Raw genomic sequence first — 19,885 nt, 5'->3', positions numbered from 1 at the left:
ACGCAATTTAACGCAACATTTATATAATGAAGAATTCGGATGCATTTTGATATTAAGGACGTAAAAGTGCTCACAAAAGACATATATTATATTAATGATATGTAAATAAAAATCAATTAATTAAAATAAATTAGTAAGATCACTCACTTAAAACTGATTTTAGTTATCACAGGTAATGAAAAGTAGGACTGCACTGCATCGTCCATGAGGGGATGAGCTTTGACGAAATTGACAGTGATGTCTGGAAGCGTCCTAGAGTCGTTAACACAGGCGCCTGGTCTGGGCTCGGGTACTTTGTCCCGAACTACTCGCAACCAGTTGCTGTTTATGGTCTCCTGTTCTTTGAAAGCACTCTCGAAGACCTCGAGAATGCTATCCATGGAGAATGCGCAGACAGCCGAGCCTCCGATGGAATTCACTGGAGTTGTGAAAACCCCATAGACAAGACGCGCGGATTTGCCCGCGTATCGGCCGTCCGTAACATCGCTCGTTGATTCTGGATAACAAAAGGAGATATTTCAATTGTATGAGGTATGTACATTCACCTGAAGGTGATGACAAAATTGCGCATGATAACATTATGAACATTCGTTAAGCGTACATTTTCTCCTTAATCAAAAACATTTCTTAAAATAGAGTTTTGGAAGTTGACAAATAATTGGAGAATTAAATTCATCAAATCAAAATTAAAAATACTTTAATCAATAATTTAGTTGTCGATATAATTGTCGACTTTCGAAAAATACTAAATAATGGAGATTTCAGATTATGCGAGAAATACTCAGAGAACTCGAATTAAATAAGTCATGATTTAATAATAACTTCACTATATAATGTGTGTGTTTAATCACAACCTATTTGATCATTATATTAGTGGAATATAAAAATCTTTTAATTATTTTATAAAAAAATCTTCACAGATCTTTTTTGCTATTATCTTCTTTATAATACTTGATGCATAAGTGGCTTTTTTGCCACCGGATATGTCTAAAAATAGAAACGTCGATCGAATATCGATATTTGGCAACAGATCAAGACTTGTTTTTTGCATTCACTCTAAATCTTGAATAAACTCAATTATTTCTATTTATGTTCTGTTATTAATCCATTTCCATTCTGAAATTATTTTTCATTAATTTGTTTCACATATTGATACGTTCGAATTTCAGAAAACATTTTTATATATTTCTTTTACGTCTTTTAATACGATTTCGATGTCCTTAAAAATTATAAAAATCAAAAAGTGTTAGAGACAATAGCAACATGCATATAAACACTAATGTACGCTTTATATGTATTATATATTAAATAATTCTTCGAGTCTCAATTTATATATTGCTGCTTATATAAAAGTGTGGCAATTTAATCACAAGTTTAAAACGTTTTTCCATTACTAATAAAACTGATAACACATACGAAGAAAAGGCAAACACGACAAAATGTAAAATACAAACATGTTTTTCTTTGGACTTGCAATAACTCGCCGTTTGATCATGCTCAAATGAAATTGACGACATATCTATAATTTACTGGCAATTTACTTAAACAATAATTAAATCTACGATTCAGAAATGCTAATTAACTATCGGTCATTTAAAATCACATCTTATGTATCTATTTTATATTCTATTTATTTTATTTATATAAAATAGACTATTTAATTTCTTTATATACCTAAACTTAAAATGAAATTATTTTACAATCACCGGCATCGATCTGGCAGTAAAATTCGTTTATCGAAAGATTTCAATAAATGAATTTGATCGGTATCATACTATCTATCTACTATATACGATGCTCTCGGATTGATCAATATTGCACCATTGGTAAGTGTCAATATTAACATTATAAGTATATGTCATTTATTTATTAGATACAAAATTGAAACGCTAAAGTTGCATGATTTTGCGGCACTTCTCAAGTATTCTCATCGTTTGGAGACACGCCAACTTCAGCGAGCATAGAAATTTCAATTCGATATGCGGCGACAATATTCTATTCGGGAACAGTGCTTCGCTCTTCTCGTTCATCCTCTATTCCTAGCCGCGATAGTGCACGGCTATTGTGCGAAGCACTCCAGATTAGTCCATTTCGCTGGAGTAACTTACCTAATTGTGCTATACCCGCGTATAAAATCGGATAAACGCAAGAAATATCGTGTAGATATAAATATTAGAGATAGCTTGTTGTATAGCTTGTTACAGTGTAACGTCATGTCTGTTATTGTTGCAGAATATAACGCTACACTATAACGATGTATCTCTAATATTTATATTTGCGCGCACAACAAACTACAACTCTTTCCCTCCTACATTACATATTATATGTATAAAACGTTGAACGTAAATATATAAATATTAGAAATGCAAGTAATGTTAGAGCGCGGTATCATTCCTATTATTATAGATCACCAGGGAATATAACGCTGCGCGATAACAATGTCGTAAATTTTTTAATATTCGTATTTACGAATGTCGCGATTTGTTTATAGTTTTGGATAAAGATTTTCTAAACGTGCATTGTCCACCAGCTTTTTTCGAGTTTTTAATACAGCACTCGTGCGCATTTATCGGACAGCGCTGAATATCGATCTATCTAGCCTTTATAATCGGTTTTTCTTGAAATCTTTTTCAAAAGCGCAACTAGCAAAGTTGCATTTCTCGATATATATGTATCGAGATATAAATCGATAGATAAATCGGAGAGAATATATATATTTTCTTTCTCGACATTTTTTTCAAAAGCGCAACTAACAAAGTCTGTAAGACCGTGCTTGAGATATATATATATATCGATTTATATCGATATATATCGAGAGATACGACTTTGCGCTTTTGAAAAAATGTGAAGAAAGAAAATGTATATATTCGCTCTATTACGATATGTATCATCGAGCGCGTCGCGCGTAGCAGAAATCGTAGAAAACTTGAAAAGCAGAAGAGTGCAATATACGTACTAAGTAGCGACTAACGCGACGCAGAAGCGAAGAGGCTCTTTTACGAGCCCCTTTAGAAGCGCGCTCGTTTGAACCTACTCGAGCGTATAGTCACGATCGAAGAGCCAGGCCGCGAAAAGGCGCGCATATGCATACTCACGTATTTCGTTGAAATAGAAGGGGTACTCTCCCGGTACCGAACAGTTCAGTCTCGCTTTCAGGAAACTCGTCCATCTGTCGCTAAATGCGTGTGGCCCGCCTTTATCGTGTTGACAGACTCTGCCGACTCGCGAGTAGACCGCCTGAAATGTGCGCGAATCGGGCAAATATTAAAAATTCTGAAAAGCTTTCTCCTTTTTTCTTCCCTCCGGGATCAATATATAATATATATATATATATATATCGATAATTGAGATATTTATTTTTCAGAGAGGCATTTACCCCCCTTTTGGAATCGGTAAAAGAACCAAGTATTTGCTTTCCTTTTGAGTAAACACTGGAATTTAACAAATGAAAATAACAAAATTAAATTTTAAAACATTAAGAAAGAACAAAGAATAAAAAATAGGAAAGATTTTAAACGTGTCTTATTGTAACATATAAGAAGGAAGATTGACGTTCTCTTATATAAATCTTGCCATTTTCATGCATTTTTTCTCTTAAATGGGGTCATAGATATTTCTAACGATATATAACAAAAGTTTAATAAAATTTACGGTGAGAAACTTGCTGAGAAATATATATATATATATATCCTGAATGCAGAAAAAAGAAACTATAATCCTTACTTTTCCGCAATTCATGTACTCCACGGCCGTCTCACGATAGAAGAAGAATACGTAATCTTGATACGCAAATGAGCTGACAAAGTTGGGACCTGAAATAATGAGATTGTATTGAATTCGATTAGCAAACGGTACGTTGGAAGCTGTACAGAAATATATCTCAGAATTAGCATGAAAGCAAACGCATTAAATTTTCTGTTCTTCGTTAAAGATATATCTATAATGGGGAAATGTATATGACTGCGCATATCTGAAAAGGGATGTAGACGAGATCTGAATATCGTCCCGATTTGCCCGCAACTTTTCAACTTATAAAATGGAATATCGTACAAATGATTGATACATCCTTTTGTCTCTAAGTACTAAATAATTTTCATGCAGATATTTCGATTTCTCGAAAATATTACCATTCAACTGATTAAGATCCGAGCGTTCGGTGCGAATTTTCTCCCTGTGAATGAGCGGCTCGCCACCGGAGAAGTCGGCCACCGTCGCGGCGTATAACTGTCCCTCTGAAACATGCATAAACGTTTCCGTCAGTCGGTCGTATACCTTCCACATTTGCAAGCTAAACGAGCACACCATCAGGTACGACGGGGGTTGTACTCTCTCTCTCTCTCTCTCTCTCTCACTCGGGTTAATTCATCCTCCAGGTCTCCTCGCACACCTTTTGGAAATTACCGGTTGAATTTATGTCGGCGAGACCATCCGCAGGGTGATTCTCGCGTGTGTGCACGCACCGAGACGACGGCTTCTATATGGCACGACCGAACTTTCGCTTCCCCGTTATCAAAGTCCTCGAAGGACCAACTAGGAAACTGGAGCGAGTAATTATATCGAGCTTAATACCGCCAATCATCTTTCGCTCCTTCCTCCCCGATTTTATCATTCTCCGGTCTTAGATCGATCCTAAGGGTATCGGTTATATCAATTCTTTATCGAAGCATCAAATAAATAAAGAGGTATATGTATACAGGATATTCCAGAATAATATTTTCGTCCGCTCGATTCTGCGACATCCCGTATAGACAGGGTGGCAAGATTTCACGGCCAAGCGATGTTTTATGAATAGAAACGAAGGAAGAAATCCTCCGTCAGTCTCGCGTCATTCCGTGATATCCCATACATAGCTGCGTGAGCGGACAATTTTTCTCCGTGTCGCGGCGCAATCGGCCGCAAAACCCCGGAAAAAGCTCCGTGGATTTGATCGTGTGTACAGAGTACATGACACGCGCGCAAGTATACACAGTGGGCATCTACATTTCCTCCTTCGTGCTCTCATATAGAAGAGATCCTCGAAGGATTCGCCGCGGCTCCTTCTCGCGGGGCCTCTCCATATTTCACGTTCAAAAAGCACGATGGGATTTGAGGCTGGCCAACGTATGCGCGCGATAAGTGTATATAGCGGACCGGGCGGTCATATATAACGGGGGCGAGGCCAGACTTAGGGGATGAACGTGCCCGTTGCAGGCTACAAATCTACGCCCTGAGCCCTGCAACGCCGATGCTCGCGAATATCGTGGTAGCGCGCGTAATACCAAGGGAAAGAGGCTTGATACACGTGCGAGAGCTTCTCGCAGTCGCCTTGCCTTGCTTCTCCATTCTCTTCTCTTCTCTTCTCTTCTCTTCTCTTCTCTCTTCTCTGCGAGACATCGAGAGATCGGAAGCTGTGCACGCGCTCTATACTTAGGAGTGATTTAATGCACCGTTGCGCGTCGCCGACGCATTACGTCGTCTCGGCGAAAACTCGATGAAACTTTTGACAGAGAGAGAGAGAGAGAGAGAGGGTTGCGTTGTTGAATCCCTAACAGAGTGTAATACATTGTATGATACGATGAGGAGAGGAGATGGTTTCGAGACAATATATAGAATATACAGGATTAATTTCAATTTATAAATTGTGATTTTTCTCCTCTTTCGAGCTGAAGCTTATATATATATATATATATATATATATATATTACGGATGAAAAAATGTAACTGCATTATTATGCAGCCGGTGCAGCTTTTGCCCGACGAGAGAGGCAGATTTTCATTCGAAAAAAATTAACTGACAAGTATTATTCAAAACTCACTTGCGCGCTATATTTTTTCTTTTCCTTCCTTTTTTTATATTTTAATAAAAACATGCAGCAAAACGAGTTTGTAATTGGACAAATAAACGCTAATTGCCTACCAGCAAATATTAAGCTTTTCATAAAAATATTGAGATTCGCGCTATCTATAATAACGAGGTATCTCGGTATTATTCCAATCCTATAAGGATTTCTCGAAGAGGACCAGGAAATTTCTCGACGTAAAAAACAGGACATCTTACAAAGTGGAAGCACCATAAGCACATGCAGTGTCACAAAGCGTCTATCGGTATAGCCAAGAAATGAAACTTTCGAAGAAGACCTTCAAAGCGGCAAGATTCTGTAAGATCCTCTCAAAATCAACGGATGATACGATGATAGAGCGCATTCTATTTCCCGCGGGAGAATACATATCTTAGGAAGGAAATTCCCTGAACCATCTAACGGATCCTGAATTATTTCCCAGGATTCTACAACGAGCAAGCCGAATTCGTCTCCACGAATAGTGGAGAGACTGGCCACAAAAATGATATCGTTGAAGAATATATTTATTCGTGTAATTAAAGTATAAAATTCTAAGGCGGAAAAATATTTAATTATCGAATACCCATACCATAGTCGAATTTCATTTTTTTACCTATAACGCGAGCAGATTTAGGTCGAATAACAAATATCTACGCGAATTAAATATTTAATTAATCCGATATTTACACTATTTTTTTTTTAGTTACGCGTTATCTCTCATTATATCCAAAATAATATAGAATATTGTACATTAAAACTAATTTATTTATCATTACAAACACGTAACGCTTATATGAAAAGCGAGCCATAATTATAGAAATCAAGAATAAATTTATTTAAATGTTATAAATAACTGCATAATTAACAACATTGCAAATAGTTAATACGAAACAAAAATTAATTGCCAATTAATATAATAATTGTAACTTTTATATTTATGATATTTGTTTTAATCACATGATCGCGGACAAAATCGCTATGTATATATGCAGGTGTACACACGGATATAATTGGATACGAAAGAGAACGATAACAAGAATAAAAAAAAACTGTCACTTTTGATAAATCGAGAATATCGAGGTATCTAGGGAATGCGGTAACCGATTTTATTGCGACCATTTCAAATCGCAAGCTTATATTGACGTTGTATTGATGTAAAATTCGTTAGACTTTTGATTGCGTTATTTGACAGATTTTGGTCAAAAAATCATATTAAAGGTTGGGCAATTTTTTGCAAAGATTTTTCTTACTCTTGAGAATAGATAATAACATCAATATGCACTGCCACTTATTTTTATTACCGATATTGCTGTTATTAATGTTACCGTAGATACGTTCGAGTCTTATTAATATATTTCAAATCTTTTTATTTTAAAATGCAATTTTAAATTCTTTTAAAAGAATTATATTTAATTAAATTTTTGTTGAAAAAAATTATCGAGCTCTCGGTTCAACAATTCGTATATAAAAACAAATACAAGAATTTGGAGTATCTGGTGAATATTTTCATTCCTTTTTTTATCTCAATTATTGTTAGCTAATTTATAAATGGATAATAATGGTGATATTTCGATTTGTATAGCCCTTTATATCGATGTAGAAATATCTTATACGGGTTTGTAAAATGATTTCATTGAAAGCCACACATCGTTTGCTTTGCCAGAGTATTGATTCGCCGTGGCACTTTGTCAAATACACGACACGGCCGCGTGTCTCGTAATTAGCAAATTATAACGCTCAACATATGAAACTGCGCATGTTAAACATCAACAGAAGCAAATAAAAAGTTTCTCGGGCAAACACTACGCGAAGTATGTTTTCACATTGAATTGCGTCAAACTTTCGCATCGTTTCTATCGCATTGTAGAGTCTACGGCGACGAACTTTGTTATTTGTACGTTTTGAGAGCTGTTCATCTAAATTGTAGCTGTAAGTATTATTATCGTGATATTTTACTTTTATTGTCTGTCTGTCTTATTCTCATCATATAATTGTACAATAATGATGTAATTGTATGTATATAAATATAGGGAAAATTTGTGGGGCCAATATAATTCTCTTCTCGTTGACCTTTTCGATAAACTTGTCGTAAGTAATTATATTGTTACAATTTACATCCAAACTCGATATTCAGGAAAGAATTTTTGTCATTTTACTCAAAGCCATTACGGTTAATAAGTCTCGCACTCTAATTAATTAAACAGATTGAACCGGTGCACATCGTGTACTTGTTTGCTGAGAAAAAAAATTCCATTTTACCGAGAAGAAAAAGCAAATGTGCGTATCACCGTTATGTAGAGAAACATACATGGGGCGTGCGTGGTAGTATATAACAATAACGCCGCATAAATGTGGAATGAAATATCTCTCTCTACTGTTTATGTCATCTAAATCTGCGTGCCTATTTCCAGGATAATAAAACTGAAATTAACGGTTACAGTGATAATGGCAGGAGAGATTTGAAATGATATTTCACACTAAATTCGAGGAACACATCGTGTATACAACGCGTAGAAATAATTGCGCCATTTCTTTAATGACTCTTTAACGCATGCAGAGAATACATTCATCTTTAACCCTTAACGGAGCGATGAGAACGTATTGCGTAACTGGAGCACGCGGTTACCCATGGACCCATCTCCCTTTCTACGTTAAAAATAGCAAATGTGTTGAACATGAGTTTATTTACTGTAAGATAAAAAATTCTAGAACAACAAATATTTAGAAGAGAAACATCTAAAACGAAAAAAAAAAGATGAAAATAAAATACAAGCACGCTATTCTATAGTAAACATCAACTAAAATATTTTTCATAGAGATTTTTTTTCGAGTTCTTTTGAATTCATATCAATTTAGTTGAGGATTAATACATACGAATTATTGAAAAAATAATTGTAATAAAAGTAGTGAACAAATATTAGAAGAACAAATACGAGAAATCATATTGGAGATTAGGTTTTTTTGTGCTGAAAAATGAATGATTTGTGTGTGAGAATGATTTGTTAAAGCATATTCGTTATTCATGTGCCGGACAGGATATAAATCATGCGTGTATCTCTAAAATATTTTTGATAGAGATTTTTTCGAGTTCTTTTGCATTCATATCATTTTAATTGAGGATTAATACATACAAATTATTAAAAAAAAACAATTTTTCCTTTTATAATTTAGATAGCATAAATAATATCGATAAGCAATGATTGTATTAAAAATAGTAAACCGACACTAGAAGAACAAATACGAGAAATCATGTTGGAGATTAGGTTCATTTTTGGTGAAAAATGAATGATTTGTTGAAGCATAAGTATTCGGGATTCATTTGTCGGACAGGATATAAATCATGCGTGTATCTCTCAATCGCCTCTGTGCGGAATGTACGAGGACCCGTGATATTCGCTTCTCGTTCTCACAAGCTCCACTCATTGTAGAGCGGTCGAATCTCTCGAGTAGCACTTGGCGTCGTCAAAGCCACGCGTCGCCTGTCAAATCTGCTGTAGTGCGCAGCATATGTTTCAAAATGTAATAAAAATTTCCTCGATAAATATTTTTCACAGATCAACGCTTTTCGAACCTGTATATACATATATGTATATACAGACAACGACACGGACTCTTCGCTCACGCAAAAATGTTTTGATAATACTATCGCTCTCTCCGATAGCCGAAATCGCGTTTGTTCGCACAAGAATCTATTCATTGCAACGTTCAATCACGATCTCTCGAGAATAAATGTTGTATGAATCAATAAGCGCCTCTGTGTTGAACATTTACAAAGATACTAGTCTGAATTATATATTCTTCGGAGCACACTCTTAATGTTTTGAAAAATACAATTTCTACAAGTAAGAAATCTGAGAACATTTGATTTGTACGCGATTACGATGAAAGTTGAGCATTATATTGATTTAGTAATAAATAAATGAAGAAGCTTACGGGCAAAAACTGCCGTGCTGTTATGTCGTGGGTCGTAAGGACAAAGCCCCAGACCATCCATGTCACTGTTCTTCACATAGGCTCCATCCTGAAATATAAATCACAAATTTTGCGTTATACCAAAACTTTTTGTATTTTTTCATCTATTTTTTATCAAATAATATATATATATATACTATATAACGTTTGATAATGCGATTCTATGCTAAAACATGTGCTACTTACTTTATAACGATTAAAGCACAATGATATTCGAAAGACATAATAAAGTGGGTGCTCTCTATCGGTTTTGATAATTAATAATTTGAAAGTCAGTTGAAAACCAGGAATTGAAACTGATATCGATCTGAAAATATTATATTGCTTGGGCGTGTGAGATTCATGTTTGCGAAACAATAAAACAATATACTAGATGCATTTCTACCGCGAGTGTCAGATATAGTTTTGGATATGTCGCCCACGATAAATGAGCTTGCTCACACGAGATTGCGTCCTCTTTCATTCGCTTCTCTCCTTCTCTCTTTTGATCCACATTTTATGTGAAAATATGTCAGAATATATACATATATAAAGTACGAAATATTTCGTGAGATATTCACTTTTCAATCACCTCTTTTCTCTTCGTATTCTCGATCAAAAAAGGAGCGATTTACATAAAAAAGAAATCCTAGTTTTATTTTCAAAGAAGTAGTAATAACATTTCAATTCTTCAATTTATTCTACATGGGGAGTAATAATTTGAGATCAAGTTGCAATAAATCATCATAAAATATTAATATCGTAATCAAATGTTTAATATTAATCTACTTTTTAGAAATATACATGTAAAACAGAGAATAGTCCGTGAAACTATTCATCATTAATTGATTTGTCTTGTTCAACATAGCTTTCTATCAAGGTATTCGCATTTGCACGTTTGTATGTGAATGGGAAATGTATATAATTCTACGCAATAATATAGTTTCAGGATATTAGCAAGTTATTAACTAATTCCAATCGCAATTACCGTGTGCGTATCTTTTTAACTACGTTAATGGACAATCGAAATATTACAATATAATTTGTTGGCTCTACCAGCTGGATTTTACTTTTGACCATTTGTTGAAACAACGGCCGACGTGATATTAAAATAATTATATCGAATCAATTACGCGAGCCGGCCTATGACATATTTTATCAAATATTTTGTTGCAAATAAATGTGGCTATATACATATATCTACATAGTAATTGCGCCGATTGATTGCTAATTTTAATAATTTTCATGATATTTCTTAATTATTTGTTAATCATCTAATTGAATATTTAATTACAACTATATAAATTTGCAAAATTTCATTTACAAATATATATGTATTTGTGCAATTTATTTATTTGAAGAAAGATACGTTTGATAAAAAAAAAAAGATTTTTAATAATACAACAAATCAATATAATAATCCGTATTTGTGTTATAACGACACAGCCAATATAAACACATTCTAATGACTCACAGAATGACCTCTTTGTCTATTTATTGATTTGTTGTTACAAAATGCTTTTTTCGATTTTATTGTTTCCATGTGTAGCTCAATACTTTTCATCAAAGTAAAAATATCTCGATTTATTGAGGATGCAATGATATTCCTCTCTTTTGTGATATATGCTTTAATTTTTATTGCTATATCGAGATTGTGTAAGATATATTTTAAATGTCATCCCTTTTTTTTTGCTTGTGATGAATATCGATATATTACGATGGAAATATTATCCAATCCTCTTCGTGAAATACAAAATCTCATAAACAATACAAAAGATATGCAACAATTTGAGAAGTACGATTATATTTAGTCTAAAGATGGAATAATATAGCGACATAGTAATAGAGTTATTAACGTCAAACTGTATTCCGTGCACCATATCGATATATACATATATATAAAAATATAATAAAAAAAGAACTGGAAATCTCGTATTCGTCGTTCGTACTTGTCTCTCGTCGTGCTGTGACTAGAATTGCACGAAACTTACGGATTTTACGAACTGTTCGTATATAGAGCAAATTTAATAAACTGATCGCGCAGAGAACTGCAAGATGAATACGACATCTGCTTTAAATCTGTCAATCTGTTTCTAATTTTTCCCTTCATAAAAATGTCAAATAGAAATAAAAATGATCTGTATATTCTTGAAATAACTTTGACGTACGGATCATTATTGTTCTCGGACTCGTTTGAGAAGTATTAAAATGCTAAGCTATTTAGTGTACCGGTTTTTATTACACGCTTGCATATATGTTTCGCGATACGATTGCTCGTCATTGAAGTGTAATGGCATTGTTGCGAATCGTTCATTGGAAACCGCGCTCGCAAACGAACTCGGTCGTCGAAAAATATCGGGAAACAATCCGCTGAGGTAAGATAATTAAAAGAGTTTGACACAAGCGGGTACAAGCACGATCACCGTGGCCAGCCGCAGTAATATCCCGAATATATATACGAGCAGCGTGTCGCAACTCGTGCATGCAACAATGCATGTAAAGAAATTGGAATGCAGCAAGGCCATTCGATGCAAACGACTATTCGATGCAGTGCAACGCGCCAGCCAGGGTATTCCGACATGGTGGCTGGATCTCATACAAGATCCTTTATATTTCTTTTATTCGTTTCTCTCTCTCCCCCATCTTAAAATTAGACCCTTTCTTTTCTCTATTCGCCTTGCGAGCCGCTACACATATCCTCTCGTTTCATCCACTTTCATTCGCAGATACATATAATAAGCAATACCGTAACAAAATTGAAACGCAGGCAAATGGAGAGAGTGGGGCGAATATTTGTTAAATTAATCCACTTTTCTCGATTTATTTTATATTATTTTCTAAATTGGTTTTTTTCGTATCCAGCAACATAAGATGAAAAGTCAGTTTAGAAATGTTAATATTTATTCACGTATATACGATCGAACAATTTGTCGATCAAATTATTGTCTATATCGATGCAAAACAAAAGGATCGATTAAATTTTTACACAATCTTATTTGATCGATTAAAACACTTGACTTTTGAATGAATTTCAACTTTGTGTTCATGTGATAGTATTTATATAACATTTTAATCAAAAAATATTTGTCCCAATAAAACTGTCGGAAATTTTTACAGTGTTTATGAAATATTTTATAATGTGCAAACAACGTCCTCATTTACAATTGCAAAGTTTACGAATAATTGGTGGCTTTGTCATATAAATTTTGCGAGAAAACAATTGCAGGACACTGCGAGAAACGAGAAGGCTGCTCGCACTTAAAATACGATAATAGTCTGATGTGTAGCAGATAAGAAAACTTTATTATGAATTAAGCACTATTCCTCTCAATGTTTCTGATTTAATTAATCGAAATAAAAATATTCAAAATTTTTATCTCGCGATTAGAAAATAGTTGAATTAAGATTGAATAATGACATATATTTTGTTAAATTACAAAAAATGTAAAGAGAAAGACGCATTCTTCTTCAGGACTTCATTTAATTATAATAGATTGATTTATAATTATTATAATTAATTTATAATTGATTAATAATACGCTGATATTTGCAACACTGATCAATTTCTAATGCAAATAGTTTTTTGATACTAAACACTAGACTATTATCGAATATTTCAGAGAATTATTCCGCCGCACATAGTAAACATGCATGTAAGCGCTCTAATCTCGCTCGATGGAATTATGACAGCGAGTAAGTAGATGTAATTACATTGTTTAATGAAATTTAATTACGGCTCAACTTCTGTGTCCTTAAAAGACTTACGTTACGTAAACCATTATTTTATTCATAACACTTTTAACATTAATGGCGATATTTTCTAATCTCTTTTAAAAATATGTGTGTGCAATACATATTTACCTATGTTTTAGCGTTTTTAAACAATTTTTATGCTTGCTACTATCGCCTCATTTTCGTAAAATAATGTTAAAAAAAAATAAAAAAGTATTAAAAATATTTCCATCTGTTTTCTGCAGTTCTCTCTAAATTACAAAAACAAAAATATAAAGAGAAACACATGACTCGTTTTTAATAAAGATAGATGGATTTATAAATGTTATAATAAATTAATCAATTTATAATTAATAATACAATGACATCTACAAACACTGATTATTCTTTAATCGTTCTTATTATATTTAATTTAAATATATTATCTGATTAAATATATTATATATCATTTCAACACAATCTTGATACATTTTTATATTATAAAAGCGTCCTCCAAGTATCTCTAAATATAAATTTTATCGTAGAATTTTTTAAAAGTTTTTTAAAAGTATCTCGGTCCATTAAATAATGTTATTGGATCTCTATTATATAGAAAATAAATTAGAGCTTTTATATTGTACTAAAGTGGATTTTCGGTGGTTTAGTAAATATTTACCACATTCATTTGCGAGTTTAGACGTTACGGCAAGATTTTCCATTGTAAATCTTGTGAGAAATTGCTATAATTGCGAAACACCGCGGGGAACAACCGCGCGCGAGTTTCATCTTCGCACGTTCGGCTTGTCGCGATATAATTTGCGCAAAGTTCGAAAACTTTCAAGTGTAAACTGCACAATCCTCGTTTCCTCCTCCCCGACATTGTTTCGCAACGATCACGACACAATGCCATGCGGTCCTGCATGGCAATTTACCGTTCACCGTTCCACATCATCCGGATTATCGCGATTGCGATAAACGCACGTCTAATATATATATATATATATATATATATATATCAATATAAATGCAAATAAATCACGGAATAAACAAACGAAAAGATAATTCAGCTCCTGCATATTTATTTTTATTATAGTTCATTATTTCTTTATTTATTCGAATTTGTTTCCTTGCATATTTCATTGATTTTTGCATGCATTCTGTGTATAGATAGAAATATAAATTTAAATAAATCAAATATCTCATTGTTTTCATCAGAAAAATTATTTATATTTATCATTTTTTTTAAATTTATCAAGTTATTATGACTGTACATACAGCATAAAATTGGTTCGATAAAAACGCGAATTTCCCTGTTTATTGAAACACAAATTTTGTTTAATAAGTTTTCAAGTTTAAGAGCAAATGACTTTAATCAGGAACAAACTCGGCAAATATGATTATAAACAATTTTATTTCATATAAATTATTTTATTAATATTTTTTAAACAGCCTATACACATCGCGTATAATAATATCTATTGTAGTCGCTAATGCGTTTTTCCTTCTCACTCTTTCTTTTCGTTCTTTCAAACATCACTCGACATTAATAAAACATCGAGGTCTTTAAAGTCATCTTTTTTACAATTAGAATAAGAAAAGTCTCATTTCTAAAATATCTTTGACTCAAAACAAAGCGCAAAATTGTACACGACGTATAGAAGTTGTATTGTCAAAATACATACACACGTGTCTCTTGAAGACGAGCATAAGGATGCTTTAAGTTGAACATTGAAATTTGTAAATCAATAAGATCAGTGGAGAGGAAGAGGAGTCGATGCGCTTTCGAGACAACTAGCAAGCAACTGCTGCATCTTGTGTTTGCTAGATACGAGGCTTGCTTTTGTGCAAATAGTAGATTCCAACGTGAAACCAGAATTGCGAAGTGCTGCCTGAGATAATTTCGCGTTTCAGCTCTGCACGTGTATACACTTGCGGCATAATTCGCATCAAGTAGGAAAATTCAGGTAGGTACGTCGTGCATCGCTCCCGCGACGATCAAAGTACGAGAGCTTCAGTTTGCCTCGCATGTTCCGCGATTAATAATATTGTTAATAATATTCAATAAGAAATTAATAAACGCTGAATTGCCTTCGCGTGTTTATTATTTGATAAACCGGCGTGATGAATACCACCGATGATGAATAAGGAAAAATTCTTACGCGCAAAATTGCGTCGCGCGAATTTCAACGTACGTATAATGAAGGGAAATTCTTTATTATTTCCTTCACGGTACATTAATTTTTTTTTATTGTAACATTTATCCTAGGCAAGTCGCCCGCTAATTTATAATGATAAGAGAAATCTCGGTTCTACGAGAGACAATCTCTGGCAGTGTGTCAGCATTGTTTCATTGTCAGAGATCAAAGTGACGACGTTGCCGTATATCATAATCGTGCCGTCAAGTTGCACAGGTTGTTAATAATAAACCAAAGTATTGTATTGAGAGACATCGCAGTCACGCGAGAGATACCAAATTATATGTCGAGAAAGAACGACGACAATGCATCATAGTTTAAATGGTACAGTGGAAACATGTTCATTATTTATGTTCACGCTGTGATCTAGCGAGCGTTATTAACTTGTATCTACAATACTTTACTGGATTGTAACAATAAAAATTGCGAAGAAACCTAACTATGAATTTTCTTTCGTGCTCTGCGCGATAAACAATATATACATTGTCAAACCATTTCAATTCATAAAGAAAGAATTTTTATTAATCAAAGTGTACCCACATTAGAATTAATTCGCTTTTTTCTCATCTTCAAACGAAAATTGTTTAATCTCCCATTCTACATCCACGTCTGCAGTCATTTATTTATGTATAAACATTTTATTACAATCGAGATTTAAAAAAATGGCTACATTTGATATTTCGTTAACTTTGTTTTTTTAATTGTTTCAGAAGCTCGAACAAACATTACAGCACGTATTCGTAATAATTCGATCGGTGAATGCAACGCGAATTTTTCCAACATTGCGTGCAGTAAGTCGAATTCTACAAATATCGTGAAACGACAATATCTCCGCGAAATCGATATTTTATCATATAAAATTCGATAATAGATTTTTCTCATTGCTATTTATCTTTGAATTTTTTGACAAACTTGAAGTGGATTTTTCTACAATAATAATAGAACATCGATAGCTTTCAAAGTACGGTAAAAAACTTTAGGTTATTCAAATCTGTTAATTTTATTAAATTTTTATATTTAACAAAATTTGTGTTTCGAAGAGATATTTATAAAAATAAAATAATCAATTGAAAGAAAATTTAAAATAAATGTATTTAAAATGAAATATCAATATATGAATCGATTGTCTCTTTAATTTAAAGTAGCTTTTTCTAGTTGTAATATATTCTCGTTAAAGAATACAAGTCGGTACTTTGAGAGACGCTTAGCGAAAGAGAAAAATAAATTCGCGAAAAAGAAGGGAGAATCAATAGAAGTGCGCTAGAAAATAGCAGAGAAGTCTGAATGGTCGCACATGACTTGGGAGCAAAAAGAAGCAGAGGAGATAAGAAAAGATAGACATATCTCTGGGTATGTCAGTCAGGTAAGAATTCAGATCCTTTGATCAATCGCGAAGTGACGTACTCTAAGGAGCATATATGTTAAATTTAATCGTAAAAATGATTGATAAAAGTATCTATTGTGAAAATAAAATGTCCAACATAAAAGTATACGACGTTGATATTTAACAGAAATGAAAAGTACTTATTATTACGAAAACACAGAGGCGTTAGTCTTGAAGAGTCTCGAGGATAATTGCGGAAGCGACGCGAAAGAAAAAAGGATCCGTACCGCATGTTTTAAGTATACGCCCTTGATTCCGAATAGAAGTAAAGAGTAGAGTAAGAAAAGAGAGAAAAGAGAAAAGGGACGGTAACGAGCAGAGTGGACCGATCGTAGACTCGCGGCTTCTCTCTTCTGGTGCGCGAGCGAACTACTGAAAGGGCTGACTAAAAGCTAAAAGCCGGACAGGCGAAAGCAAGAAAAGAGAGCGAAGAAATCGCGAATGGATTTCTCGTGGGAAGTAAAAGATAGATAGATGGATAGACCACGATAAAATGAGTTGAATGTTGCAGGAATTCAAAGAGAGAAAGAGAGCGAGAGAAGAGGGGATAGATGGCGAGGAAGTTTTTCCGGCATGAGATTTACGCCAAAGGTCCGCGTGCACCACAAATAGCCAACGATATATATATATATATATATATATATATATATATATATATCGTTCTACATGTCGGGACTGTTTTCGTTCGAACGAGAAGCAGATTTTCTTCGCCGTCCGCGCCTCGCTCGAGTCTAGCGATCTCTTCTCATAGAAGAGACGAAATGCAGGCGTGGTCGGGGCATAAATCGCTAAATCTCGTCTGACGTTTCCTACGTACTATACTATCGCGCCGCTCTGCTTCTTTCTATTTCGCAGAACGAGCGTAGACTTTATGTCGACTGCTCGTACTATCTTTCGCTATGGCATTCAAAATTTGAAGAAATTTAAAAATAGGAGCTTCGGCGACGAGATATAGAGGATCATCTTGCGCACATCTTCTTTCGGGAATATCGTCTTCCATAAAGAATCAAATTTTCAACATTTCACGGTTGAGATTTATCCACTTAGGGCGCATGTGAATCCATTTATATCCAAATTTTATGCTTCTACGTACATTGTTTTCGGATAAATTAAGATCGCTCGACTTTGGAAGAATGAAAAATTATCAAGCAAATTAAATAATTTCTTACGTTTTTCCTTCGTTAGATTTGCAAAGAAACTTTAATCTTATATTTTACATGGTTATTAAAATTCTTACAGCAGTTACAGCATCGCTTAAAGATTACTTAAAGCCATGATGAGAAACACTCTTGTCGAGAATGCATTTTCTGAAACAAGCTTGGTTTAATGAGATTGGAACAGAAGTGGCTTAGCACTTTAAACAGCATTGCTCGAAAGATATATTTCAAACAAAATGTTTTATTTTATTTTTCATAGATAAACCTACGTATAACGAATTGCTCTTATTTTATTTTTTTGTCAAGTTTATTAGTTTATTCTATTTGATTGTTGCCACACAGCTACCATCTTGTAAAATAGTTATTAAACATAAACGCAAAATGTGAAAGTTGATACTCGACAGCTCGAGAGATCTTGCGGAGAAGTTTGAGAGAATCTCGGGCAATTGTGCTCGAAAGTACGTGAAAAGTAGAAAAATGACGATAGATCCGAGAATTACCTTAATGATCGAACTTCTCTAATTTGTAATTTGTAATTACATACAAACTTCCCTAATTTACTCTCGTGCGAGAAGGCGCATGCACATATAAACCGAAGCATCTCGCTCGCTCTTTCTTAGATAAATGTTGAAGATTTACTTGTTGTAAGTTGCAGTCTGCGCTAGAGGTCGACCATTTATCGCGGATTTTCATGCGAGTACGCGGTATCTCTCAACTTATCGAGATTTTCCTTCCCTCCTCGAAGAGATGCAATTACGTTGATTTCTCCTGGTACGGAGCAACTCAATCAAGAGATATTTCGAGACGTCGTTCCCGACGACAACTTCACTACTGTAATCAAGGATTTTGGTCGTCAACAAATAAATCCTACGAGTCGTCACAATGATTTCTACCATTCTCCTTCAATGTATTCAACGTTTTCCCACTGAAAACTGCGTGAAGAATGGTGCATGAAATAAATTATCAAAGCGAAAGAGAGAGAGAGAGAGAAAGCGTATGACATTTTTATATATTTCGACACAGGGAATAAATAAAGAACTTACAAATTTCATATCTTTTTCTGTCTTTTAAATTCACAGCGGAAAAATATATTACAGCATTTATAAGTGCGATGAAAAAACCATTCAGATTTGTCGCGCTCTTGTTACATTCGTTATATAAATGACTCGCACATATAAAACGAAAACCGGTATAATTTTGAATAATATTTGACACAGTTATTTGCGTGTAGGAATTTCTGTCAATTGTCACGTTCAATTTATTTGCGAATTCAAATTTAAAATATAAAAATTTCGCAAAATTGCACATCGCGGTGTTTTATAATCCCTAAAATATAAACGTTCCCGCATCAATCATCGTGATATCAGAAACGGCAGTGCGATCATTCAATTGTGTTTTAAATTCCGAGTCGGAATTAATAAAAAAAAAAAAAAAAAAAGGGAAGGAAAAATCTACTGTTACCGCGCGCGGCGAAGCGAGAAATGGAATATTCGGCGAAATATTCGACACTGCGACCGGGCCGGATAGTATCTTGGAATCGTGAGATATCCGGCACGTGAGCGAGAACGATCGACGAGTAATCTCGACGCGAATTACACATGCATCCGCAAGGGTCGCGGGTTGTTGCGACCTAAACCGTGAGGTGGAGCGAATGCGACAAGACACAAA

General features: G+C 34.1%; 1 protein-coding gene across 3 annotated transcripts in view; it reads right to left on the bottom strand.

Moving 5' to 3' along the window:
- The window catches only part of LOC114939567 (semaphorin-1A), a 172,775-nt gene that overhangs the window by 3,120 nt on the left and 149,770 nt on the right, over positions 1-19,885 (bottom strand). For all 3 annotated transcript variants that reach the window (XM_029313910.2, XM_085481892.1, XM_085481865.1), the window contains exons 6-10: positions 9,753-9,840; positions 4,128-4,232; positions 3,724-3,812; positions 3,096-3,237; positions 148-496 (exon numbers count right to left, since the gene is read on the bottom strand). In XM_029313910.2, coding sequence (XP_029169743.2) covers positions 148-496; positions 3,096-3,237; positions 3,724-3,812; positions 4,128-4,232; positions 9,753-9,840 — 773 coding nt within the window. The remainder of the gene's footprint in view (positions 1-147; positions 497-3,095; positions 3,238-3,723; positions 3,813-4,127; positions 4,233-9,752; positions 9,841-19,885) is intronic.

The sequence above is a fragment of the Nylanderia fulva genome, unplaced genomic scaffold (assembly GCF_048542155.1).
Source record: "Nylanderia fulva isolate GAGA-0341 unplaced genomic scaffold, ASM4854215v1 Scaffold1, whole genome shotgun sequence".
NCBI classification, from domain to species: Eukaryota; Metazoa; Arthropoda; class Insecta; order Hymenoptera; family Formicidae; genus Nylanderia; species Nylanderia fulva.
The sequence above is the reverse complement of the archived record's forward strand: the minus strand, read 5'-3'. Positions and strand labels throughout refer to the sequence as shown.